The sequence below is a fragment of the Marmota marmota genome, unplaced genomic scaffold, assembly GCF_001458135.2.
Source record: "Marmota marmota marmota unplaced genomic scaffold, marMar, whole genome shotgun sequence".
Classification (NCBI taxonomy): domain Eukaryota; kingdom Metazoa; phylum Chordata; class Mammalia; order Rodentia; family Sciuridae; genus Marmota; species Marmota marmota.
This window is the reverse complement of record NW_026000229.1, coordinates 37688593-37715246: the sequence shown is the minus strand read 5'-3', so window position 1 is coordinate 37715246 and position 26654 is coordinate 37688593. Positions and strand designations below refer to the sequence as shown.

Genomic DNA, 26654 nt, shown 5'->3' with positions numbered 1-26654 from the left:
TTTTCAGTCATTTTAAAGGTTGTGTAATTAACCTTAAAAAAAAATTTGGGGGGTGGGGTACTAGGTATTTCATCCAGGTACTAGGTAGTTAACCACCCAATTTCCCACTATGTTACATCCCCATTCCCCTTTTTTTTTTTTTATTTTTTTGTTTTGAGACAATCTTGCTAAGTTATTTAGGGCCTTGCTAAATTGCTGAGGCTGGCCTCAAACTTGAAATCCTCCTCCCTCAGCCTCCTGAGTCACCAGGATTATAGGTGTGTGCCACTTTGCCCAGCTAACTTTGAATTTTTAATTTTCTGAAACACTAAAATGTAAATTATTCAGATTTTAGAAAAAAAAATTAATAGCAAATGTTGTGCAACATACCACACCATTGATAAGTACACCAGTGTCATGAAACCATCACTGAGAATTGTTTATGTAGAATATGTTATAAATTACTTTTATAAAAATTTATTTTGGTTTGGTCTTATTTTTTTATTTTTTTATAGTTTCCATTTACAGAACACAACCATGAAAGGAAACATGCAGGTGACCAGACAGTCATCTTTTCAGATGAAAACCAGATGGACCTTACAGCAAGTCATACTGTGATGATTTCCAAAGGCCTTTTAGATCGTACCAAAAGTGAAAAGTCCACCAAGATAGAAACCAGATCCTTTCTGACAAACTTAAAGCACAATGCTGGGGATTCAAGAATAAAAACTGAAAAATTATCAATGGATCAAAACACTTCTTCAGAAAAAAAAAAAAATTCCAGTGATTTTATAAAAAGATTGAAAAGAGGAAAATATAGTGCTTCTCCTTCTACAGGGCCTGATAAAGAAAATTCTGAGATACTTATTTATTCCAAAGGATCAAATACTGCCTATTCTACACATCAAATGCAAGTAGCTTTTAATGTTGATGAAAATAGTAATAATATGACTAGAATATTCCAAGAACAAGATGAGGGTATGAATTTTACCCAGTGTCATACAGCGAATATTGAGACTCTGGTTCCCACCACTGGTGAGGCCAACTTAAGGGAATTTGAAGGTGATATTACAATTTATCGTGATGACTGTATGGACTTGACAGTTAATCGCACTGTACAGATTTTACCCTCAGCAGATAATTTGTCTGAAAAAGAAAATCAAACTCAGAATGTCAAGCTGGATGTTAAAACAGTTTGTGAAACTAAAGTTCCAGGAAAGGAAACATTCTTTCAAAATAAAATTAATGCTATTGTTCAAGACTCTTCCTTAAACCCTCAAGACAAAATACATATTACCAGAAGTCATATCATAGAGTCAGAAACTCAAACAGTCACACAGACTTCTAATCAAGATACCAGAACATTGACAGCGACTCCGGACTCTATATGTTATACTCCAGATATTCAAGGTTATAAGACAGTTTTTTATTCTAGTTGTAATGATGCCATGGAACTAACCAAGTGTCTATCAAGTTTGAGAGAGGAGGAAAATTTGCTGAAGCATGATGGTAATTCTAAAATGTGTCCCAGTCCAGATGGTATCCCTTTTCTCATAGAGAAAACTATTTATTTAGGAGAAGATAGCATGGACATTACCAAGAGTCACACAGTTGCAATAGATAATCAGATTTTTAAACAAGAGGAGTCAGATGTTCAGGTAGCAGCTGCATCAATATCTGACAAAAAAATGATGCTCCAAAATCCGATAATTGTGTCAGAAGATGAGAAAATGAATTTAAGTTGTAGCTCAGTTGCTCATATATTTAAGGAAAGATTACAACAGAGCTCAAAAGAGCCTGTATCTATTTCATTAACTGACAAAAAGACTGAACTTTTAGCAGGTAAAGTTGTGGATTTGACTGAAAGTCACACAAGTAGTTTAGGAAGTCATGCTTCTCTTGCATCTTATACTCTAATAACAAACAATACTAGTAAATCTCATTCTCAAAGTAAAAGCCCTTTGGATGAATGGGAAAAAAAGATAAAAAATATTACACCATCCCCACAACCAAACATATCTAAAAACATCGTAACTGACATCCAGAGCAAAGAAAAACATCGAAGTGTGAACTTTTTGCCCCATCTTAATAAAGATCCTCTTCTATCAACTGATTATAATCAGAACACAGCAATAAACCATAATATAGTCTACTCTGGTGCAGTTCTTGATAAACAAGTACTATTAGGAAATAACAGACATACAGTTTTAAGTGAGCAATCTTTGTTTTCTACCTCAAAGCCATTATTTGCAAGAGAAGAACAATCTGTTGTGAAAAATTATGATATTTCTGAGAATAGTCATCTAGTGAATTCTATACTAGGCCAGAATTCTAAACTTCCTGAGTCACCGAAGAAAAATTTAGATGATTCCACACCTAACTGTTCTCATGAGAAGATGACTATTTGTTCAGAAGAGAACCAAACTATGGATCTAACCAAGAGCCACACTGTTGTCACTGGATTTGGCCCTTCTGAAGTACAAGAACTTAGTGAGACTAATTTAAAATACAGAGCCAGCCGGCTCACAACAGTAAACAGACAAGTTGCTACAGAAGTTGAAAAATGTGATAAAAGTCCTGTAGAAAAAACTGGTTTATTTATATCTAACAAGAGGAATGTATTAGATGACAAAGCTGTACAAAATCCTGGATTTCTGATGGAAAAGCAAAATGTCAATATTCATGAAAGGAAAAGTTTTGGTGGACTAAAAATTGATAAGACTATTGTATTTTCAGAGGATGACGAGAATGATATGGATATTACCAAGAGTTACACAGTAGAATTAAACCATAGACCTTTATTAGACAAAAATGACTCCCATTTGGCAGGAACTTCTAAAACTATTTTGTATGCTTGTGGCCAGGATGACATGGAAATCACTGGAAGTCACACAACTGTCTTAGGATGTAAAACTCACTTAGCAAGTGAAAAAACTAGTGGGCCAGTGGATAAAACTGTAATGTTTGTAGATTATCATGATGAACTAGAAATGACAAAATCTCACACTGTTTTCATTGACTACCAAGCACAGGAGAGAACTGGACTTCCAGACACATCTACCTTTGAATTAGCTAAAAGGAAAAGCCTACAAAAATCAGAAGTGGCATCTTCTGGTGAAGAAGACAAGGTTTTCTTTTTGGAAAACAATGAAAGTGATAATCCAACAGCAAAAGGCAGTCAGCTAACAGGACTGAAGAAATGGTCTAATGTTGGTCCTATAGAGAAAGGTGTAGCAGTTAAAGCTGATGATAGCATGGAAGTATCTAAATTAACCACTCGAGAAAATATCAACAATGTGGAAAAGGCTGGATTTGTGAATGAATATTTATCAGGTAAAAGTCAGAGAAGAAAAAGCCTTACACTCAAAAATGACAAGACCATTGCATTTTCAGAAAATGATAAAAATGAGGTGAATATTACCCAGAGTTGCATGGTGGAAAAGAGTAATAAAAGTGCTCTGGAAGACAAAGAAGACTTTAATTTGGTGCCTTTGACAGGAACATCTAAAATTATTTTGTATTCATGTGGGCATGATGACATGGAGATCACTGCAAGTCACCCAACGGTCTCAGATTGTAAAACTGTCTTACCCGATGAAATTACTAGGCCTGTGGACAAAACTGTAATGTTTGTAGATAATTATAATGACCTAGAAGTCACCAAGTCCCATACTGTTTTCATTGATTGTCAGGCCACAGAGAAAATGCTTCAAGAGTACCCTAAATTTGGAATTCCTAAGGATGATAATTATGTTCAAGAAACCACTAATAAACAAGTGTTAGCTATAGAAAACAAAATTGTTCTTCACCCTAAGCAAAAAAAATATCATACGATACCCCTTAATCCTACTAATACATTTTCTGGGAATCATAGTGAAATGGAAATTAAATTCTGTAGAGCAGCTATGGATGAGGAGGTCATGGAGAACGTTGTAGATCAGGCCTGTACTTTGGAAAAGGCGGAAATTGAAAGCTGTCACTTAAATAGTACAGACAGAAGAAATGTGGATTTTATAAGTAGTCCTATAGCTGCTATTTGTGGGTCCCTCGATAAGTCTGCCTGTTTACCTAATGATATTTCCTCTAATATTACATTCTTACTCAATAAAGAGAAAGCCAACAATTGCCCAGTACAAAATGATCTTGCTTATGCAGATGATTTAGCCAGTAAATATTACTTGGACTCTAAGGGACTGCCTTTCTCTGCTTCTTTGCTAGAGAAGAAAGAAGCTATTTGGACTGATTCCAGAGGACAGTTAAACTGTTCCATGACCCTGCTCAAAGATGAAGATCTGATCAAGAAGCCTCAAAATCTATCAGCTAATCAAACTTTAGTATATAGTCAAAATCTGGGGGAAATAACTAAACTTAATTCAAAGCGTGTATCTTTTAAGCTTCCAAAGGATCAAATAGAGGCCTTTGTTGATGATATCTGTGATGCTTCTCAGCCTCATCTCTCAACCCAGCAACTTCCATTAACTCAAAACAGACAGAATGTTATTTGTAAATCTGAAGCAATACTGTCTAAAAGTGGAAATAAGAGCTTAAATTTTATTATAGAAAATTCTTCACCCACATATGAAAATGAGTCTAAAATACTCAGTAATGAGAAACAGTTTGCTATAGCCTGTAAAAAAGAAATACAAGAAAATAATCAAACAGCAAAATGTAATACAGCTGTAGATTTTCACAGTAACTCAAACTCAGCTACACAAATCATTCAGACTCATACCAATGCTAGAAATGCATCAGATCATATAATTACTTCTAATGTTCCATGTATTAGTAGTATCAAACCAAATATGAATAATTTAAATGGAAAAACTGAAGAGTTTTTAGATTCTCAAACTGTTCCTACACTACCTCCTCAAGAAGAATTACTTGAATTAGGAGGTAAGGCACATGATAATGTGAGTGTAGTGCAACCTACAGAAATACATAATATTAACATTGTCTCCATCAATGCTAAAGATAATGGGGATGAAGAAAATAAAAATTTTCAAAATGGAGCTGACACTACCTCTGTACCATTGAAGACAGTTGTTAAAGATAAAATGAGGAGGTGTTCTTTGGGAATCTTTTTGCCTAGATTGCCAAATAAGAGAAATTGTAGTGTCACTGGTATTGATGACCTGGAGCAGATTCCAGCAGACACAACTGATATAAATCACTTAGAAATTCAGCAAGTCTCCAGAAAAGATTCAGACATTGGATCTGTTGCAGCTAACCTGAACTTAAGTCCATCTGAATATATAAATGAGGAAAATCTCCCTATATGTCCTGGTGAGATTAATTTCTCAGACACTATTAGCATAGAAATTGAGGAAAAGTCTTTGATTGAGACATACCAAAAGGAGATTTTACCATCTGAAAATAAAATGGAAGAAACCTGCAATAATCAAAAAAGAACCTGGGTGCAAGAAGATAATGATGTGCAGAAGGAGAAAAAAATCATAAAATATGATATTAAGCTTAGTGATACTACTCAAGATCAGGAGGTAAGCTCTGTCTTGAACTGAGGAATGTCAGTAAGACTTGGATTTCCTTTTTTAAGCTTGTGGGTGTTCTTGGGTTTTAATTTTAGTCTTAAAATGTATTTAGTTATAGGTCTGGAAAAATGTTCTTATATAAAATCTTCAAGATTAACTGTCAGCTAGACTTTAACATAATTTATAGTGACAAATAGCACAAAATATGAAAGTAGTAAAATGAACCAATGTTGAAACTGTATAATTAAGAATTTTGTTACCGCTGGTATTTTATCAGTGTTGTTTTGTATGTGAGAATCTCTTAGGAGCACAAATATAATTTGAAAAGTCTTCAGTGTTATAAATATTTGGGGAGTAAAAAGCATTTCTATTTAAACTGTGAAAAGAAAAGGGTAACTGAATTTTCTTGGATAATGAAGATATGTAGAAGCTGAGAGTCCATTTCTTTAATGGGTAGGAGAATGCCCAGGTCAAACTTTTAAGTTGAGAAACATTGATTTGGATAATTAGAGGGAACAAAACCTATCACTCAAATCTAGTTTTATAGGTGGGGAAAAGATTTAAAAGCTTAAACTATTGGGCTGGGGTTGTAGTTCAGTGGTTCGATCCTCAGCACCACATTAAAAAAATAAATAAATAAAAATAAAGATATTGTGTCCATCTACAACTAATAAAAGTTTACATGCTAATATTTAGGCAAGGAATATATTGTCTTCAAAAAAACATGTAAGTAAGTAGGTATAGATGATACTGTGAAGTCAAATGATGAAAAAGCAGGACCAAATAATTTATTTGATGTTAGTCAAGGGTAGGTCTTATTAGATGAGAAGGAAAGTACTAAGTTTTCTGTATCCTAGCTAGTGCCATAGGCATAGTCAATATTCCAGTCTGGTATTCTGCAATGATATAGCCAGGTTATTTGTGGCTAGTAGTTGAATAATTGGATAGTTTGACATTTAGTAGCTTTTAGGTTAAGTAGTGGTTTTAGTGTTCATCACTTAATCATTATAAGTATAATGTCATAACTATTCTGATGATGTTTCTTAATTCATAATTTCAGATTTTTGATCATCATAATGAAGGGGATATAGATAAAAATGTTAACAGTGTATTGATAAAAAGCCTAAGCAGGACCCCATCTAGTTGCAGCAGCTCTCTGGATTCAATCAAGGCTGATGGCACCTCCCTGGATTTCAGTAGTAAGATCTTTATGAAGGCTAAATTAATAACAGTCAAATGCATCCTGGACTAATTATAAATCTATTTCATTTAGGAAATATTTGAATGTTGCATATGTCTTTTCAGCATTATAAAGTTTATAAAGTGTAAAAGTAAAATAGTATTTAGTTTATTTTTAATTCTTAGTTATTTTAGTGAATCGAGAATTGCTATGCTATAGAGGAATAGAGTTTTCCTTCAGAGGCTTATAACTATCAGGGAAACAGTGAATGAAGCCTTAAAACTATAACATATTTGCCATGCTAAATGACTGCCTTCCTAGAAACATCACAGTGGATGGCTTCAAGATCATGAAAACAAATCTGAAAGATAACAAAAATAAGTTCACAATTTAGATTTGACCTGTTTATCACACGAAGCTGCTTTACTTCTAGCATACCGCAGTAATCAAATGGAATCACGGTTTCTCCGAGACACTATTTGTGAAGAGAGCTTGAGAGAGGTATGTTAAAAATATTTCTCATTTGTAATGTACTGATTTTCTTGTCTTTTTAAAAAAATTCTAAGATTTCAAATATACGGAAGACTTGTTTTCTTTGTTCTGGTCTCAACATGGCAGTTAATTACATGCAATATTTTTAGTCTACTTTTTGCTGCTATAATTGAATACTACAGGCTGGATAGTTTATTTTTCATTTTATTATATTTTTTTGTGCTCAGGCATACTCCCACTGAGCTACATCCCCAACCCAAGACTGGGTAATTTATAAAGAGGTTTGTTTAGCTCATGATTCTGTAAGCCTGGAAAAGCATGACCCTGGTATCAGCTCAGCATCTAGTGAAGAAGGCCTTCTTGCTAGTGGGGACTCTGAAGAGTCCTAAGGTGGTTCAGGACATTACATGGCGAGACAGAGCAAGCTCACTAATGTGTTCCTCTTTTCCTCTTATTAAGCTACTAATGCACTCATGGAGGCCACAGCCTCATGACTTTATCTAATCCTTATTACTTCTCAACTGCTTCATTTCGAAATATCATTAGTATATAACTTAGAGAATTAAGTTTCACTGTCAGTTTTGGAGGGGAAAAACACGCAGACAATAGCAAGTAGAAATGAAGATTCAATACATATGTTTTGGTTTCTGTAAATTCTATTCTTATTCTTTCAGGTTATTCAATAAGAATCTTAGATAATCGAAGATATCTGCTTGTGGATAGCCTGCTTAATATGGATAATTTCATGAATATTTTCAAAGTAGAATCAAATGAGGTGATCTTACAAATTTTTTTCTTTTCTCAGAAACTCAAAGATGGAAGAATAACAATAAGGGAGTTTTTTATACTTCTTCAGGTCCACATCTTAATACAAAAACCCCGGCAGAGCAATCTCCCAGCCAAAGTAAGTACAATTTCCTGGCAAAATAATTGTATCATTTAAAAAATAAATAAATAAATAAATATATATATATATAAAGAAAAAAATATATTTTTTTCTTTTTTTACTAAACTGCATAAAAGCAAGTATTTACTGAAAAGAAAAAAAAAGGAAGCATTAATTTTATTCTGTTTTAAAGAAAGTTTTTCTAAATCAAGTGTGGAGGTGCACGCCTGTAATCCCAGTGGCTTGGGAGGCTGAGACAGGAGGATCACGAGTTCAAAGCCAGCCTCAGCAATGGTGAGGGGCTAAGCAACTCAGTAAAACCCTGTCTCTAAATAAAATATAAAATAGGGCTGGGGATGTGGCCCCAAGTCTGGCAAACATTTACAAAATCAGTGTATCCTTAGCCACAAAGAAATCTAACAAATTGAAAACAGTGGAGGTTTTATAGACCACAGTGTTGGATCTTAACCCATTAAAATTAGAATAAAAGGACTAAAATATTCTCAGCTTCTTAGAAGTTAAGAAACACATTACTGGTGTACACTTGTAATCTCCCAGTGACTAATTGAGGCAAAAGGACCACAAGTTCGAAATCAGCCTCAGCAACTTAGTGAGACCCTATCTCAAAATGAAAAATAGAAAGGGCTCATATAGTACTCCTGGGTTCAATCCCCAATACCAAAAAAAAAAAAAAAAAGTGGGGAGGGCGGGGGAAGAAAGGAAAGAAACACACTTAGATTGGGGGTGTATCCCAGTGGTAGAGTACTTGCATGGCATACACAAGGCCCTGAGTTTGATACCTAGCACTGCAAATAATGAAACACTCTTTGATCAAAGAAGAAATAAAAACTGTTTAGAAAGCAAATAACAGAGAATATTTAATGCCAAATCTATTAGACATAAAGCATAACTTAGCAGGAAATTAAAAACTTGGCTGTCTGTTATAGAAAAGAGTCTAAAAATAAAGATTTTTTGTTGTTTTGGGTTTTTGGGGGGGTACTAGAGATTGACCACTTTACCACTTAGGTACATCCTAAGCCCTTTTTATTTATTTATTTATTTTTTCAAAGGATATAGACATAAAATGTTGTTATCTTTCCATAAAGATTTCGGGGGCTGGGATTGTGGCTCAGTGGTGGAGTGCTCACCTGGCATATACGGGGCGCTGGGTTCGATCCTCAGCACCATATAAATGTAAAATAAAGATATTGTGTCTACCTAAAACTTATAAATAAGTAAAGATGGCATTTCGCATTACCAGCAATATATGAGGCCATTTCCCATAGCATCACTAATAGATCATGAAGCTTTTGAATTTTTACCAATCTGATAAATAAGAAATGGTGTCTCAACAGCTTTAATTTGCGTTCTACTTACTACAAGTGAATTTAAACATCTTTTAGGGACCAATTTTTTTGTGATTTTTGATTATTTCTGGTGGGGATTTCTGCTCCCCGTGCAATTTTTTTTAATTCTAGTTATACATGATAGTAGAATGAATTTTGACACATCATATATAAATGGAGTATATAACTTCTCATTTGTCTGGTTGTACATGATTCAGAGTTACACAGGTCATGTAATCATGTATGCACATAGGGTAATAATATCTGATTCATTCTACTATCATTCCTACCCCTATGCCCTGCCTCCCTTTACTTCCCTCTGTCTAGTCCAAAATACCTCTATTCCTTCCAACCCCCCCACACATATCTTATTGTGAATTAGCACCTGCATATCAGAAAAAACATTTGGCCTTTGGTTCTTTGAGACTGGCTTATTTCATTTAGCTTAATATTCTCCAGTTCCATCCATTTACCAACAAAAGCCATAATTTCATTCTTCTTTAAGGCTGAGTAATATTCCTTTATATATACTACAGTTTTCTTTATCCATTCATCTGTTGAAGGACACCTAGGTTGGTTCCATAGTTTAGCGATTGTGAATTGAGCTGCTATAAATATTGGGGTGGCTGCATCATTGCAGTATGCTGATTTTTAAGTCCTTTGAGTGTAAACTTTGAACACTGTCCAAGAACAATGGGAATCAAAAAGAGTAGGATGACTAGGTCAAATGGTTGTTCCATTCCAAGTTTTCTCAGAAATATCCACACTGCTTTCCATAATAGTTGCACCAGTTTGCAATCCCATCAGCAATATATGAGCATACCTTTTCCCCCACATCCTCACCAACATTTATTGTTGCTTGTGTTCTTAATGATTGCCATTCTGACTCTCGAGTGAGATGGAATCTCAGTGTAGTTTTGATTTGCATTTCTTTAATTGCTGGAGACGGTGCAGCCCATTTTATTTTTTTCAAGTAGCCGAAGTTCTTGTTAAATTGCCTAGTTTGGCCTTGAACTTGTAATCTTCCTTGCCTCAGCCACCCAAGTCACTGGAATTACAGTTGTGCACCTCTGTGCCTGGAAAAAGAAATTTTTAATACTCAGTTTAAGAAATTAGAAAATGAACAAGCGGGGCACAGTGATGCAGGCTTATAATCCCAGCAGCTCAGGATGCTAAGGCAGGAGGATTGCGAGTTCAAAGCCAGTCTCAGCAAAAGCGAGGAGCTGAGCAACTCAGTGAGACCCTGTCTCTAAATAAAATACAAAATAGGGCTGGGGATGTGATTCAGGTTAAGTGCCCCTGAGTTACACCTCTAGTAAACACCCCCCCCACACACTCATATAGGCATTCTGAAATTCAAATTATTTCTCACACATGGTTTTGTTATGGTGAGATCTCAATAAGTCACCAAGTTGATCTTTTTTTTTAGTTGTATATGTACAGAATACCATTATTTTGGTTATTTATTTTTATGTGGTGCTGAGAATCGAACCCAGTTTTTCACACATGCAAGGCAAGCACTGAGCCACAACCGCAGCCCCCACCAAGTTCATCTTAAAGCAGGAGATGAAACATTTATTCACCAGCTGGTGGGCCAAGGAGCAGACTGTAAGTCTACACCCTTTGGGGCTGGGGATGTGGCTCAATCGGTAGCGCTCTCGCCTGGCATGCGTGCGGCCCGGGTTCGACCCTCAGCACCACATACTAACAAAGATGTTGTGTCTGCCGGAAAAATTAAATAAATAAATATTAAAAAAAAAAAAAAAAGTCTACACCCTTTGACCCCCTCAGGGGTTTGAGTACACCTAAGTAAAGCATGTCAATACATTAATCATATGTGGCTATTGCTATGATTCAAGACCATAAACAAACATGAGATCTAAAATCATAAACAGAAGGGGAAGTGGGTCAAAAGGACCCTAGTTGATTACAAGTTAAAGAATGGTTACTAACATCTAGACAATCATTCTCTGACATGGAACACTATCCAAGAACAATGGGAATCAAAAAGAGAACAATTTACACTATATAAGAATTGCCATTTTGTGTTGCCAAATATGCTGTGCTAACCAACTGTTGATAGGTACAGAGGTGGGATGTTCACATGGAAGAAGCATTTCTTACATGACATGGAGTCTCAGGGTAAAATGGAATCTGTTTGGTCATTGCCCATATAGCCTGGCCCATAACAGTTTGATCCTCAGGATACCAGTTCTGAGGAAGTGATTTATTTATTTATTTTTTTCCAGTTTACTACAAACACATCGCCTACTCCAGAAGACCTGATATTAAGACAGTATGTTTATGGACCCAAGATACAGATTTATAGAGAGGATTGTGAAATTCTTCGCCAAAAGATAGAAGAGTAAGAAAGTTTTAATTTTTTTCTACGTGGGTTTTGTCTTTGTTTAACAAGCAAGTAGTATATGTGGCAATGTTTTGATTAGAATAACAGTGGCATGGAAAAAAATGAATGGCATTAACATGGGTACAGAAGTTTGGCTTTGACCTAAAACACAATTCAGTCCTGGCCAGACATGGTGGTGCATGCCTGTAATCCAAGCAGCTTGGGAGGCTGAGACAGGAGATTTGCCAGTTCAAAGCCAACTTCAGCAACATCGAGGCACTAAGCAACTCAATGAGACCCTGTCTCTAAATAAAATACAAAATAGGGCTGGGGATGTGGCTCAGTGGTTGAGTACCCCTGAGTTCAATCCCCGGTACCAAAAAAATAAATAAATAAATTCAGTCCTGGCTAAATTGCTAGCTGTGTAACCTTGGGCAAGTCATTTAACCTTCATTTCCCCATCCATAAAGTAGGGATAATAATACCTACTTAGCAGGTCAAAATGAATATAAATGAACATTTATAGTATATATGAAATGCTTTCATACTATTTTTACTACAAAGTAAGTCCTCCGTAGAAATAAACAATAATTATTAGGTTATGATATCATGAATTCATTGCAAGAGAAATCTTCAAAAGAAGATGTATATGTAGTGCCTAAAAATCAAGTTTGCCTTTGGGTTTCTAATTTTATCACAATGGTTCTTGATTTGTATATAAAATACAGTTAAATTACAGTGCTTTTTTTGTTTGTTTTTGGTTCTGGGGATTGAACCAAGGGGCACTTTGCCACTCAGCTACATTCCAACCTTTTTTATTTTTTATTTGAGACAGGGTCTTCCTAAGTTGCTGAGGGTCTCACTGAGTTGCTGAGGTTTGCCTCAAACTTACAATCCTCTGGCCTCAGCCTCCCAAGTCCCTGGCATTATAGGTGTGCCCCACCATGCCCGGCATGCTTTGGTTTTTTACACACTGATTTACAAATTAGATATATCCGGGTTTCCTTAGGCAAATTAGAATTGGCAATTCAAAATAATGTATGTTTGCTATAATTATTAAAGACTATTCAATCAAATTTGATCTAAACTAACAAACAGAAAAGAAATAAAATAATCTTTAGGTATTATGTAGTTTTGTGCCAGGTGCAGTGGTGCATGCCTATAATTCCAGTGGCATAGGAGGCTGAGGCAGAGGCTTGCAAGTTCAAGGTCAGTCTCAGCAACTTAGTGAAGCCCTAAGCAACTCAGTGAGACCCTGTCTCTAAATAAATACAAATTTAAAAAAAGGGCTGGAGATAGTTCAATCCCTGGTACCAAAAAAAAAAGAATTATGTAGTTTTAAAAGTAAAAATTTATGATACTATTCATTGATAGTACATCAAATTTGCCTGATTCTGCTTTGTTCATTCAACAAATACTTCTTGAGCACCTACTGTGTGCTAGGGACTATACTAAGTACTGGGGGTTCGTCACCGAATAAATTATAAGAATTTCTTTCTTTTTTTTTTTTAATGTGGTGCTGGGGATTGAACCCAGGGCCTTGTGCATGCGAGGCAAGCGCTTTACCAACTGAGCTATATCCCTGGCCCCTCTTTTTTTTTTTTTAACATTTATTTTTTAGTTGTAGGTGGACACAATACATTTATCTTATTTATTTTTTTTTATAATTTTTATTGTTGGTTGTTCAAAACATTACATAGTTCTTGATATATCATATTTCACATTTTGATTCAAGTGGGTTATGAACTCCCATTTTTACCCCGTATACAGATTGCAGAATCACATCGGTTACACATCCACTGATTTACATATCGCCATACTAGTGTCTGTTGTATTCTGCTGCCTTTCCTATCCTCTACTATCCCCCCTCCCCTCCCCTCCCCTCTTCTCTCTCTACCCCATCTACTGTAATTCATTTCTCCCCCTTGTTTTTTTTTCTTTCCCCTCACTTCCTCTTATATGTAATTTTGTATAACAATGAGGGTCTCCTTCCATTACCATGCAATTTCCCTTCTCTCTCCCTTTCCCTCCCACCTCTCATCCCTGTTTAATGTTAATCTTCTTCTCATGCTCTTCGTCCCTACTCTGTTCTTAGTTACTCTCCTTATATCAAAGAAGACATTTGGCATTTGTTTTTTAGGGATTGGCTAGCTTCACTTAGCATAATCTGCTCTAATGCCATCCATTTCCCTGCAAATTCTATGATTTTGTCATTTTTTAATGCAGAGTAATACTCCATTGTGTATAAATGCCACATTTTTTTTATCCATTCGTCTATTGAAGGGCATCTAGGTTGGTTCCACAGTCTTGCTATTGTGAATTGTGCTGCTATGAACATCGATGTAGCAGTGTCCCTGTAGCATGCTCTTTTTAGGTCTTTAGGGAATAGACCAAGAAGGGGAATAGCTGGGTCAAATGGTGGCTCCATTCCCAGCTTTCCAAGAAATCTCCATACTGCTTTCCAAATTGGCTGCACCAATCTGCAGTCCCACCAGCAATGTACAAGTGTACCCTTTTCCCCACATCCTCGCCAGCACTTGTTGTTGTTTGACTTCATAATGGCTGCCAATCTTACTGGAGTGAGATGGTATCTTAGGGTGGTTTTGATTTGCATTTCTCTGACTGCTAGAGATGGTGAGCATTTTTTCATGTACTTGTTGATTGATTGTATGTCCTTCTCTGAGAAGTGTCTGTTCAGGTCCTTGGCCCATTTGTTGATTGGGTTATTTTCTTATTGTTTAATTTTTTGAGTTCTTTGTATACTCTGGATATTAGGGCCCTATCTGAAGTGTGAGGAGTAAAGATTTGTTCCCAGGATTTAGGCTCCCTATTTACCTCTCTTATTGTTTCTTTTGCTGAGAAAAAACTTTTTAGTTTGAGTAAGTCCCATTTGTTGATTCTAGTTATTAACTCTTGTGCTATGGGTGTCCTATTGAGGAATTTGGAGCCCGACCCCACAGTATGTAGATCGTAGCCAACTTTTTCTTCTATCAGACGCCGTGTCTCTGATTTGATATCAAGCTCCTTGATCCATTTTGAGTTAACTCATTTATTTTATTTTTATGTGGTGCTAAGAATTGAACCCAGTGCCTCATGCATGCTAGACGAGCGCTTTTCCTCTGAGCCACAATCTCAGCCCCAATGATAAGAATTTCTTAGATTCATGTTTAAAGAATGTAATAGGATATTGCACTCAGTTGGCAATAAATTTAGATACGCTTTGCTGTTTAATTTTGCACTTACATGCCTGCATATGAAATCTTACTTCAATAGAAATTTATTTCCTTCACCTACCAACAAGAAACCAATATATATTGACATATAATATCTTTACTATTTTTATAAATGCTATTCTATAAAAGTAAGATATAACTTTGAGCTGAAGTAGGAACTTTTAGTGACTATAACTTCATAGTAATTATACTTTGACAAGCTTTAAGAATATAAGCAACATGTTTTCACTGGGGAACAAGTTGATACATTGAAATAAGAATTTTTGTGTGTGAAATTTTTCTGATTTATGCATTCTTGAACTGCTCTTCAAGTGTTGAATAATAATCAGACTGCCCCTTTTCTTGAGTGATTTCCCCCCTTTTTTTAATGTAGCAATAAACATAAAGATTTAAATTTAAGCATGATAGATCTGAGCTATTTCAATTAAAATGACTTCTGAATCCTGTGCTAATGAATTTTTCTGTCTTTCAGACTAAAGGTTTCTTCATTGACCCAAGATAAACTGTTGACTGATGTCAATAGGAACTTGTGGGAAAAAATGAGATACTCCTCTGATGAAGAGGTACTCTGGTCTCTTTCTAAGTGGGAATCAGTGCAGACACTTTAAACAATGATTATTGTGAAATAATTGTTATTTGATAATTGGTGATGTAATATGCTACCAAGGTCTTGTTTAATTATATATAAGTAATTGTTAATATGTAATCTTTTCTCTCTTTTGGGGTACTGGGGATTGAATCCAGAGGCACTTAACCCCTGAGCCACATTCCCAGCCCTTTTTATTTTTTGAGACAGGGTCTCACTAAATTGCTTAGGGCCTTGCTAAGTTGCTGTAGCTGGCTTTGAAATCATGATCCTTCTGTCTCAGCCTCCCAAGTTGCTGGGATTACAGGCATGTGTCACCATGCCCAGTGATGTATAATCTTTTCAAACTCGTAATAATCACTAGATGTAATAATCACTAGATGCAGTGGTGCACACTTATAAACCCAATGGCTCAGGAGACTGAGGTAAGAGGATCAAAAGTTCAAGGCCAGCCTCAGCAATTTAGCAAGACTCTAAGTAACTTACTGAAAACCTGTCTTAAGATTTAAAAAAAAGAGGTTGGGGATGTAGTTCACTGGTAAAGTGCCTCAGTACCAAAAAAAAAGAAAAAGATAAAAAAAACACCTATGATGATTAATTTAATATGTGAAATGTATTTGAAGTTTCCTTGTTTGCCTTTCACTTACTTATATTTAAATGAAGAAAAGTTCAACTATAATTGGTTAAATAACAAGTGACCCATTTCATGTGTATGCTAATGTTGAAAGTGAACCTGTCATTTTCTGATTTTTAATGTGAATAAATAAATTACAGGCAGCAATCAAAACTAAAATATTTGGTTCCTTTTTTAAGCAGCTATATGGATTTAAATTTCCAAGTGATCAGTGTCCTGTTTTAGGAATCAGAATCTAGATCAGGCAAAGCCTTGCATGTGGCAGCTGAATGAACTTCTGGATCAGTTACCTTTTCTGACTGGTTTGTTTTAGTGCATTGTACTCCTTAACTCTCCCTTACAGCTGAAGGCCTTTGGAGTTTACGTTAACAAAATAAAATCATGTGTTACCAAGGTAACTAAAGTCTTCACTCACCAAGGAAAAGTGACTCTGTACAGCAAGCTGGTGCAGTCAGCCCAGGTAATTTGAAACAATTAACAGCATTAAAAAAAAAAAAAAACCTATTAATATTACTTGTTGGGCATGGTGGTGCATGGCTGTAATCCTAGCGGTTTGGGAGGCTGAGGCAGGAGGATCACAAATTCTAGACTAGCCTTGGCAATTTAGCAAGACCTGTCACAAAATAAAAAAGTAGAAAAGAGCTGGGGATGTAGCTTGTGGTAAATTACCCCTGGGTTCAATTCCCAGTGTACCACAAAGGAAAAAATAAAAGTACTTTCTAATGGTGTGGAATATGAAGAATGTTCCTTAGGAGATATGTGAATGAAATTTGAGTGAGAACAACTGTTCTTAAGAGAGCAGGCTCAGTCAAAAGTGACAAGTCTTGTTATCTTCAGTAACTGGAAAGTAGTTACTAATATGGGCTTATATCTCAGACATTGTTATTACACATTGAAATAAAATATATATAAGATTTAGGTCTCCCATTGCTAAAGACTATAAAATGGAAAGTATAGTATATAGACTATAGTTTTGTCTTCTTCACCTTTGTATCTAGTTGTATATGTGTGTCCATGAAGCTTAAAATAGCATTTTCAAAATGATTATCCTCCCATTGGCAAATAAATATGAAAAATATTGCATACAATATAATCTTAGAGAAATATAAATTTTAATGTCTAAAAATAAAAATGATGTCATGGATCAGTTTTTCCCTTATTTGACCATAGAAAAAATTTTAAAGAACTTTTTTTTTTCAAAGTAACATTAATATCCCATATTCCATGAAACACATATACAAATACTTGAATAAAGGAAAATACAGCCAAGCTCCATGGGGTATGCCTATAATTCCAGTTACTTAGGAGACTGAGGCAGAAGGATTACAAGTTTGAGGCTAGCAAGTTAGACTCTTGTCTCAAAAAAGGCTGGGGACGTACCTCAGTGCCAAAGCACCTTAACTTTAATCTCTAGCAGCTAAATAAATAAATAAGTAAAAGAGAATACAAATGAATTTGTATTTATCTCCTTTTAAAATTTCATTTATTTTTAAGTCCAGATTGAAGGTTTGGCCATTTTAAGATTTACCCATTTATGATCAAGACGTAGCAGTTATGTCAACTACTTAAACTATTTATAATGTTTTGTTTGGAAGTTTAACCTTACAATTATAATATTTTGTGTTTAGAATGAGAGGGAGAAACTTCAGATAAGGATAGATGAGATGGATAACATACTCAAGAAGATCAATAATTGTCTGTCTGAAGTGGAAATAGGTAAAGTATTTTAAATGTTTAACTTAGTGGTAGCACTCTATAGAGTCATCCCAGAATTATAATGAATACTTTTCCGCAATCATATTTAAATTTAATGCTTTCCTACAATAGAGATGGTTTGTCTTTTTTTGTGTGTGTGGGTGGCGCTGTGGATGAAATCCAGGGCCTTGTGCATGCAAGGCAAGCACTCTACCAACTGAGCTACATCCCCAACCTGTTGCCTTATTATGCCGACACGTATTAGCACCTTGAAACCTTAGATTAAAGCAAATTAAAACTCCTTTACTATGGTCATCTGTAACACAGTCAACAAGAGATACCCAAGATGAGTCCCTGTGGAAAACTCTTAATAATCTAGACTATAATTTTGTATTTTTTAATAGATAAGTCCATCTCATTTGAAAATTGGTGGGGATGTAGCTTAGTGGTAGAACACTTGCTAACAATTGCAAGGTCCTATCTTTGATCCGTAGCAGCATACACAACAAGAAAATTACCTAGGTGCAGTGGCGCGTATCTGTAGTATCAGTGACTCTGGAGGAGGATCACAAGTTGGAGGCCAATCTAGGCAATTTAGCAAGACCCTACCTCAAAATAAACAGGGCTAGGGACGTAGTTCAGTAGTAGAGTGTTCCCGGGTTCAATCCCAAGTACCATCAAAAGAAAGAAAATTGTCTTAACCTTTCAGTTTGGCTTCTCATAATCTTCACTTGTTAATTATGCTTTCCTTAAGCTGCTTCCTCAGAGATCTCAAAATTCCACATAATCATCAAATTTGGTTACTCTTGGCCCTTAACCATCTGACTTGTTTCAGCTTTTGCTGCTGCTGATTGTTCATTTCTTCCTGAATCTTTTATCTATCTTAACCTCTATGATATTGCACTACCTTAACCCTATTGTTTTCTCCGGGCTATTCCTTTTAATTCCTCTGATGGCTTCTTTTTCTCTAACCCCTTGTGTGTAATTTAGATTTTGTCATCCCTTTTATATTCTCTCCTCTAATGCTTTCATCTGCTTTAATAATTATGTAACTAATTCCCAAATTCAGTTAAATTCATCGAATATTTTTTGAGCACCTACTTCATGCCATATACTCTGCTTATCATCAGGGGAAAAAAATAAAGAAATGATACAGGTTTTGCCCTCAAGTACTTTATAATCATTTTGGCTGAGCACATCTTTAACCTGTTTGAGTTTTAGATTATATAATTTCTGTCTTCTTACTGAACTTCAGTGCAACAATATCCTTAAGCATTTTAAACTCTATGTGAATAAATAATCTTCTCCCATCTCCAAAATCTAATTCAAAAACTTGTTTCTTGTCCTTTGAATTCCAGCCCAAACTACATACATTTCTATGTAGTTATGCCATTTTCTGTTTTTGTTGTTATCGTTTTATGGTGTGGAGAATCAAGCTCAAGGCTTTGGGCATGCTAGACCTAAAGTACTCTACCACTGAATTGTATCTCTAGTCCCCTGCCACTTATTTTTTTGTATGTATGATCTTGTTTTATTTTTTTGGTTGGCTTTTGAGGTACTAGAGATTGAACTCAGGGATGCTCTACCACTGAGCAGTATCCCCACCCCCACCCCCCCCCTTTTTTTTTAATTCTTTTAAAACAGGGTTTTGCTCAATTTCATAGGCTGGCCTCGAATTTGCAATCTTCCTGCCTCTGGGATTACAGTCATGCACCACTGTGCCTACCTGCCACTTTGTTTTGGCTAATACATTCTCCTGTTTTCCATGAAGGGAAATACTCTCCATCTCTTTAGCTTCTGTGGCTGTCACTTGTATTGTAGTTATTTTGTTCAGTTTATCTTCCTAATTATAAGGTACATGGAAGCCAAAATCAGCTTTTATTTTTCTCCAGGTCCTTAGTACTATTACTACTATGCTATATAGAGTATAAGTGCCTGTACATGTGTTCTGCATTAAATTGATAATAAATATATGAATTCCATAGTCTTAGACTGTCCCACTCTTTTGTTGATTATCTTTCTATTTCACAGAATATTATTTATTGAGCAAATTTGCTGAGTACCTACCATGTGTCATATACAGTACTTAGTGCTAAGAACACACTGGTGATCAAACATTAGTTCTACTTTTATGGGGCTTCCAGTCCAAAAGAGAATATAGTCATTAAGTGAATAATTTTATAATAAATTCTGAGGAAAAGGTTACAAGGTGCTATTGAGGTCCTGTAATAGAAATCTGACATAGTCAAGAGGTCATGGTAGCCTTCCTGCTAAAGAAGTGACATTTAAGCTAAGATATGAAGGATGAATGGGAGTCTCAAAGTGAAAAGGATAGAAAGAGCAGCCTGTTCAATGAATAACAAAAGTAGAAACCCTATTAGGAAAAAAATGTGCCAATTACAAGTGTTTGAAAATAAGGCCACTATAACTAAAATAGAGCAAAAGGCAACATAACCTGAGAAGAGCTATAGATATCACTAGTGACCAGGTCTAATTGGGCCTCTTAAAGTAATTCTGAATTTTTCTAAGACAAAGGAACAGTCATTTGACAGGTCTTAATTAAGCACTGGCTACTGGCTAGAGATTGGATTTGAGTAGATCAAGAGTAAATACAACCAGTTAATCCATTATTGGACTAGTAACAGAGCCAGGTGTGGTGGCACATGCTATAATCCCAGTAGCGTGGGAGGCTGAGACAGGAGGATCGCAGGTTCAACACCAGCCTCAGCAACTTGGCAAGGCTCTAAGCACCTTAGCGAGACTTTGTCTCTAAATAAAATATAAAAAGGGCTGGGGATGTGCCTCAGTGCTTGAGTGTCCCTGAGTTCAATCCCCAGTACCAAAAAAAAAGAAAGAAAGAATAGAAGCTTATTTTAAGAGATGCTGGTAATGGTGAAGAAAAAGATATCTTTGAGGTAAGATCTTAACTTGGATAAACTTAATATGGGGAGAAGGGGCTGGGGTTTGTGGCTTAGTGGTAGCGTGCTTGCGTGGCATGCATGAGGCACTGGGTTCGATTCTCAGCACCACATACGAATAAATAAAATAAAAAGGCATGCCTTTAAAAAAAAAATGGTGAGAGAGGAGAGTTTTTAGAATGATTCCCAGGTTTCTAAAACAAATTGTGTGACAATCCTCAATGCATATTTACTCCCATCCCTTCCCCAGTAAATTTCCCAAGTTCAAAAAAAAAAAATTTTTTTGTGTGTTCAAATATTTTTTACTTAGCCCATATATGTTGCCTAACAACTATTATGTTCTTGCAAATTATGTGTATAAATAGTGGACCATGAGAAGATAGAGGATACTAATAGAGATCCTTGCTTTGTGGCTCAGAGCTCACTTCTCTGCCACCAGATAAGTGTATGTCTTCATATGAAATTATAATTATAGTTTAGTACAGAGAATAGATGGTATTTGTGAAATACCTCCAACACTTCACTTTGTGACCATCTATTCTTTTCATATCTGATATTTAATAAATTATCTTGATTGACTTATTCTAATGCATGCTATTTACTTTTAGAAACTAAGAATTTGGAAGATGAGGAGAAAGACAATCCTGTGGAAGAATGGGATTCTGAAATGAGAGCTGCAGAGAAAGGTAACTTTTTGAATTATTTAAAGATATTTAAAAAATTTTTTAAAAGCCCTTTTGAGTTTGTTTTTTAATGTATTTAAATGAGATTAAGTCTGAATTTTCAACAAAACAGATGATTTTGTGAAGGTATTATGTGAAGGTATTAAGGTATTATGTTTTGTTTTCTTTTTATAGAACTGCAACAGTTAAAAACAAACGAAGAGGAGCTTCAAAGGTCAGACTTTAATCCAAGTGTTAGACAATCTAATGCTAAACTCCAGAAAGCTAAATGACTTCCTACTTCCAGAGAGTCACAAGAATTATGAACAAGAGTCTTGACTAAAGGTGACTTAGAGCTTCTGCTGCACTGAACTGGACCCTAAAGCACATCATAGCCATCAGTATTTTCAAAGCCCTTACTATTTATAGGGCATTAATCGAAAGCAGGATTTCTCAAGCTTGAATTCTATCAGGATCCTTTTAAAGAAAATAAACCAAGAATTAAACTATTTTTATATTTGTACTTAAATAAGTATATGTAAGTATGAAATGAGGCATATATTTCTTAAGCATGTGAATCTTGCTCAACTTTAAGACGAAAAGAAATTAAATCATGACAAAACCAATAAAAGTCCAGTTGACAACATTAACAGGTAGTAATGTTTGAAATTAAATCAATGCTAGCAAAATGACTAACAAAAGGTCAAGTTCTATTTAGCTGCAAATAACTGAAATCAAATGCAGGCAACAAAGTTATTACATGTCTTGGTTTTAAAGTGAATATCCTTATGACCTACATTATGCTTTTTTGTTATCAAAAATGAAAAAGTAGGCGCATGCTTGTAATCCCAGCTGCTCGGGAGACTGAGGCAGGAGGATCTTAAGTTCAAAGTCAGCCTGAGCAAAAGCGAGGCGCTAAGCAATTCAGTGAGACCATGTCTCTTATTTTTAATAATTATTTTAGAAAACATTGGAACCCCGAGGATATCTTCATGGATCCTGATTTGAGAGCCAATGATTGGTACCTTTTCTAAGTAAGCCTACTTCTACATTAATGCTTACCAGAAATAAGTAAATAAACAAATATATATATATATTTTAACCTGGGAGCCATCAAGCATGTGACTTCTTATCATAAACCTTTTTGTTATAGTTTGAATTCTTGTAACAAAGACCATATCTTTCTGTGAATACCTGGGTTTTTTGTTTTGCAGAAAGCTCTTAGAACTGGAGGTACAGAAAGAGCAGACCCTTACTCAGATAGACTTTATGCAGAAACAAACAAATAGAACTGAAGAACTACTGAATCAGCTGAGGTAAGGCAAAGCAGGTGACATTTGTATTTTATCCTGTGTTTTAGTCATTGTCTAATCTACTACAGCAGTTGAAAATGTTTTCAGAATGTGTTGTTGTAGGTTTTTCCAGGGGTTTGTTTTGTTCTTGCTTTAGATGGGGTCTAACCATTTTTCCCAGACTGACTTTGAACTGAGCTCAAGCAATCCTAGCTGACTATCTCCTGAGTAGCTGGGACAACAGAACAGGCATACACCGCTGTGCCCAGCAATTACTACAGGCTTTTAACCTGTATGCACAAGGCAGCTTCAAAAAGGGTCAGAGTTTTTACTAAAGTGAAAATATACAGGGTGGAAGAGCTATGTATGGAATAATGTTAAAGTATTTAATACTTTGCATAGACTTGTTTTTTTCTCTGATACTCTGATTACAACTTAAGTTTTTTTTTTTTTTTTTTTCTGGTACTGGGGATTGAACTCAGGGGCACTTGACCACTGAGTCACATTCCCAGCCCTATTTTGTGTTTTATTTAGAGACAGGGTCTCACTGAGTTGCTTAGCACCTCACTTTTGCTGAGGCTGGCTTTGAACTTTCAGTCCTCCTACATTCACAGTATTTGAACTGAAATATCAGTTGTCTCTGAATCCAGTGGGAAAACATCAGCAACTGTTATTGATACTGTTTTGAGTAGTTTTAGAAATTCTCTGTTTGGGATGGAAGTATAGCTTAGTAGTAGAGCATTTGCCTAGCATATATAAAACCTTGGGGTTAATCTCCAGCACACACACACAAAATAAAGAAGTTAATCTTTTATCTTTTAAAAAGATGTGGCTTTTTTTCCCCCTTCTTCTCTCCAGTTTGTCTGAGTGGGATGTTATTGAGTGGACTGATGATCAAGCTGTATTTACCTTTGTTTATGACACCATAGAACTCATTATCACCTTTGGAGAACCAGTAGGTGAGTAGTAAAAGTGACATAATCCTCTGCAGAGGTCTGGGGATGTAGTTCATTAATAGAGTACTTATGTAAGAGGCCCTGGGTTCAATCCCCAGTAGCACACAAACAAACAAAAAGAATAAAATACAAAGCTGGAGATGTAAGTCAGGTAGAACACTTGCCTAGTACACATGAGGTCCTGGATTCAATCATCAGTATCACCAATAAATAAATAAAAACATAGCTGGTTAAAGTTGCCATTTGTTTTAGTGTTTGGACCCTCAGGGGTACTTTATCACTGAGCTACATCCTCAGCCCTTTTTATTTTTTATTTTGAGACAGGTTCTCACCAAGTGGCTTAGGGTCTTGCTAAGTTTGCTGAGGCTCAAATTTGTTGTCCTCCTGAGTCAGAGGGATTATAGGCAGGTTCTACTGTCAGTATCTTTAGGTCTTTTCTCTTTAACTGGTCAGCTTAAGTACAACCATATTGGAATGTAGGATCTTCATAGCCTCCCAGCCTTTGCATCTGATTTTTAGAATGAATAGCATTACCTTCTGTCCAAATCCAGGCTTAAAATTTAGGAATCATGTACATCTCCTTCTCCCTCATTACACATAGCCAAAATCATCAATAAGACATACTGATTTTAATTTCTTTTTTTTTTAATTAAATTTAATTTTTTATTAGCTATTAAATTTAATTTATTTTATTAGCAAGATCATATTACAATGATCTTGGCAATTCATACATTTGAATCATTGGGGTATAATTTCTCATTTTTCTAATTGTACAGATTGCAGAATCACACTGGTCACAGAGTCACCTATATACATGTAGCAATCATAATGTCTATTCTGCTGCCCTTCCTATCCCCCCTATTCCTCCCCTCCCCTCCCATCATTTCTGTCTATCCAATCTAAGGTGACACACTTTTTTTTCTTATCACAAAATCATATATGTATTCTGTATAACGATGAGATTCTCCTTCCATCTTCCGTGCAACTCCCCTTCTCCCTCTCCCCCCCCCCACGTCTCTTCCCTATTTAGTGGTAGTCGTCTTCTCATGCTCTTCCTTCCTATCCCATTTTGAGTCACCCCCTTATATCAGAGAAGACATTCGGCATTTGTTTTTTAGGGATTGGCTAACTTCACTTAGCATAATCTGCTCTAATGCCATCCATTTCCCTGCAAATGCCAAGATCTTGTTATTTTTTTAGTGCTGAGTAATATTCCATTGTGTATAAATGCCGCATTTTTTTGATCCATTCATCTATTGAAGGGCATCTAGGTTGGTTCCACATTCTAGCTATTGTGAATTGTGCTGCTATAAACCTTGATGTGGCTGTGTCCCTGTAATATGCTCTTTTTAGGTCTTTTGGGTATAGTCCAAGAAGGGGAATAGCTGGGTCAAATGGTGGTTCCATTCCCAGCTTTCCAAGGACTCTCCATACTGCTTTCCAAATTGGCTGCACCAATTTGCAGTCCCATCAGCAATGTATGAGTGTACCTTTTCCCCGCATCCTCGTCAGCACTTATTGTTGTTTGACTTCATAATGGCTGCCATTCTTATTGGAGTGAGATGGTATCTTAGAGTAGTTTTAATTTGCATTTCTCTGATTGCTAGAGATGGTGAGCATTTTTTCATGTGTTTGTTGATTGATTGTATATCCTCTTCTGAGAAGTGTCTGTTCAAGTCCTTGGCCCATTTGTTGATTGGGTTATTTGTTTTTTTGTTGTTTAACTTTTTGAGTTCTTTGTATACTCTAGTGATTAGAGCTCTATCTGATGTTTGAGGCGTAAAAATTTGTTCCCAGGATGTAGGCTCCCTATTCACCTCACATATTATTTGTCTTGCTGAGAAAAAACTTTTTAGTTTGAATTCGTCCCATTTGTTGATTCTTGGTTTTAACTCTTATGCTATAGGTGTCTTATTAAGGAATTTGGGGCCTGCCCCCACGTGATGAAGATTAGGGCCAACTTTATTTTCTATTAGACGCAGAGTCTCTGGTCTGATTCCTAGCTCCTTGATCCATTTTGAGTTGACTTTTGTGCATGGTGAGAGAAAGGGATTCAATTTCATTTTGTTGCATATGGATTACCAGTTCTCCCAGCACCATTTGTTGAAGATGCTATCCTTTCTCCATTGCATGTTTTTAGCACCTTTGTCTAATATAAGGTGGTTGTCATTTTGTGGATTTGTCTCTGTGTCCTCTATTCTGTACCATTGGTCTACCATCCTGTTTTGGTGCCAGTACCATGCTGTTTTTGTTACTATTGCTCTATAGTACAGTTTAAAATCTGGAATCACGATACCACCAGTTTCATTCTTCATGCTTAGAATTACTGTAGCTATTCTGCGTCTCTTATTTTTCCAGATGAAGTTCATGATTGCTTTTTCTATTTCTGCAAAGAATGTCATTGGGATTTTGATGGGAATTGCATTGAATCTGTAAAGTGCTTTTGGTAATATGGCCATCTTAATAATATTAATTCTACCAATCCATGAGCAAGGTAAATCCTTCCATCTTCTAAGGTCTTCTTCTGTTTCTTTCTTCAGGGTTCTGTAGTTTTCATTGTATAGATCTTTCACCTCTTTTGTTAGGTTGATTCCCAGGTATTTTAATTTTTTTGAGGATATTGTGAATGGAGTAGTTGTCCTCATTTCCATTTCAGAGAATGTCACTGATATTCAGGAATGCCTTTGATTTATTGGTATTGATTTTATATCCTGCCACTTTGCTGAATTCATTTACTAGTTCTAGAAGTTTCTTGGTTGAACTTTTTGGGTCTGCTAAGTATAGGATCATGTCATCGGCAAATAGTGCTAATTTAAGTTCTTCTTTTCCCATATTTATGCCTTTAATTTCTTTCGTCTAATTGCTCTGGCTAGTGTTTCAAGAAGTATGTTGAATAGAAGTGGTGAGAGAGGGCATCCCTGTCTTGTTCCAGATTTTAAAAGGAATGCCTTCAATTTTT

The 26654-nt window shown here is 35.8% G+C and overlaps 1 protein-coding gene across 4 annotated transcripts in view; it reads left to right on the top strand.

Moving 5' to 3' along the window:
* Knl1 (kinetochore scaffold 1) overlaps positions 1 to 26654 on the top strand; it is a 59695-nt gene that overhangs the window by 24631 nt on the left and 8410 nt on the right. For 3 of the 4 annotated variants that reach the window (XM_048793529.1, XM_048793530.1, XM_048793527.1), the window contains 12 exons: positions 495 to 5477; positions 6529 to 6667; positions 7082 to 7149; positions 7946 to 8044; positions 11622 to 11737; positions 15425 to 15515; positions 16486 to 16632; positions 17801 to 17888; positions 21394 to 21471; positions 21643 to 21682; positions 22662 to 22763; positions 23598 to 23698. In XM_048793529.1, coding sequence (XP_048649486.1) covers positions 495 to 5477; positions 6529 to 6667; positions 7082 to 7149; positions 7946 to 8044; positions 11622 to 11737; positions 15425 to 15515; positions 16486 to 16632; positions 17801 to 17888; positions 21394 to 21471; positions 21643 to 21682; positions 22662 to 22763; positions 23598 to 23698 — 6052 coding nt within the window. The remainder of the gene's footprint in view (positions 1 to 494; positions 5478 to 6528; positions 6668 to 7081; positions 7150 to 7945; positions 8045 to 11621; positions 11738 to 15424; positions 15516 to 16485; positions 16633 to 17800; positions 17889 to 21393; positions 21472 to 21642; positions 21683 to 22661; positions 22764 to 23597; positions 23699 to 26654) is intronic. The other variant, XM_048793528.1, reaches the window with a different exon arrangement.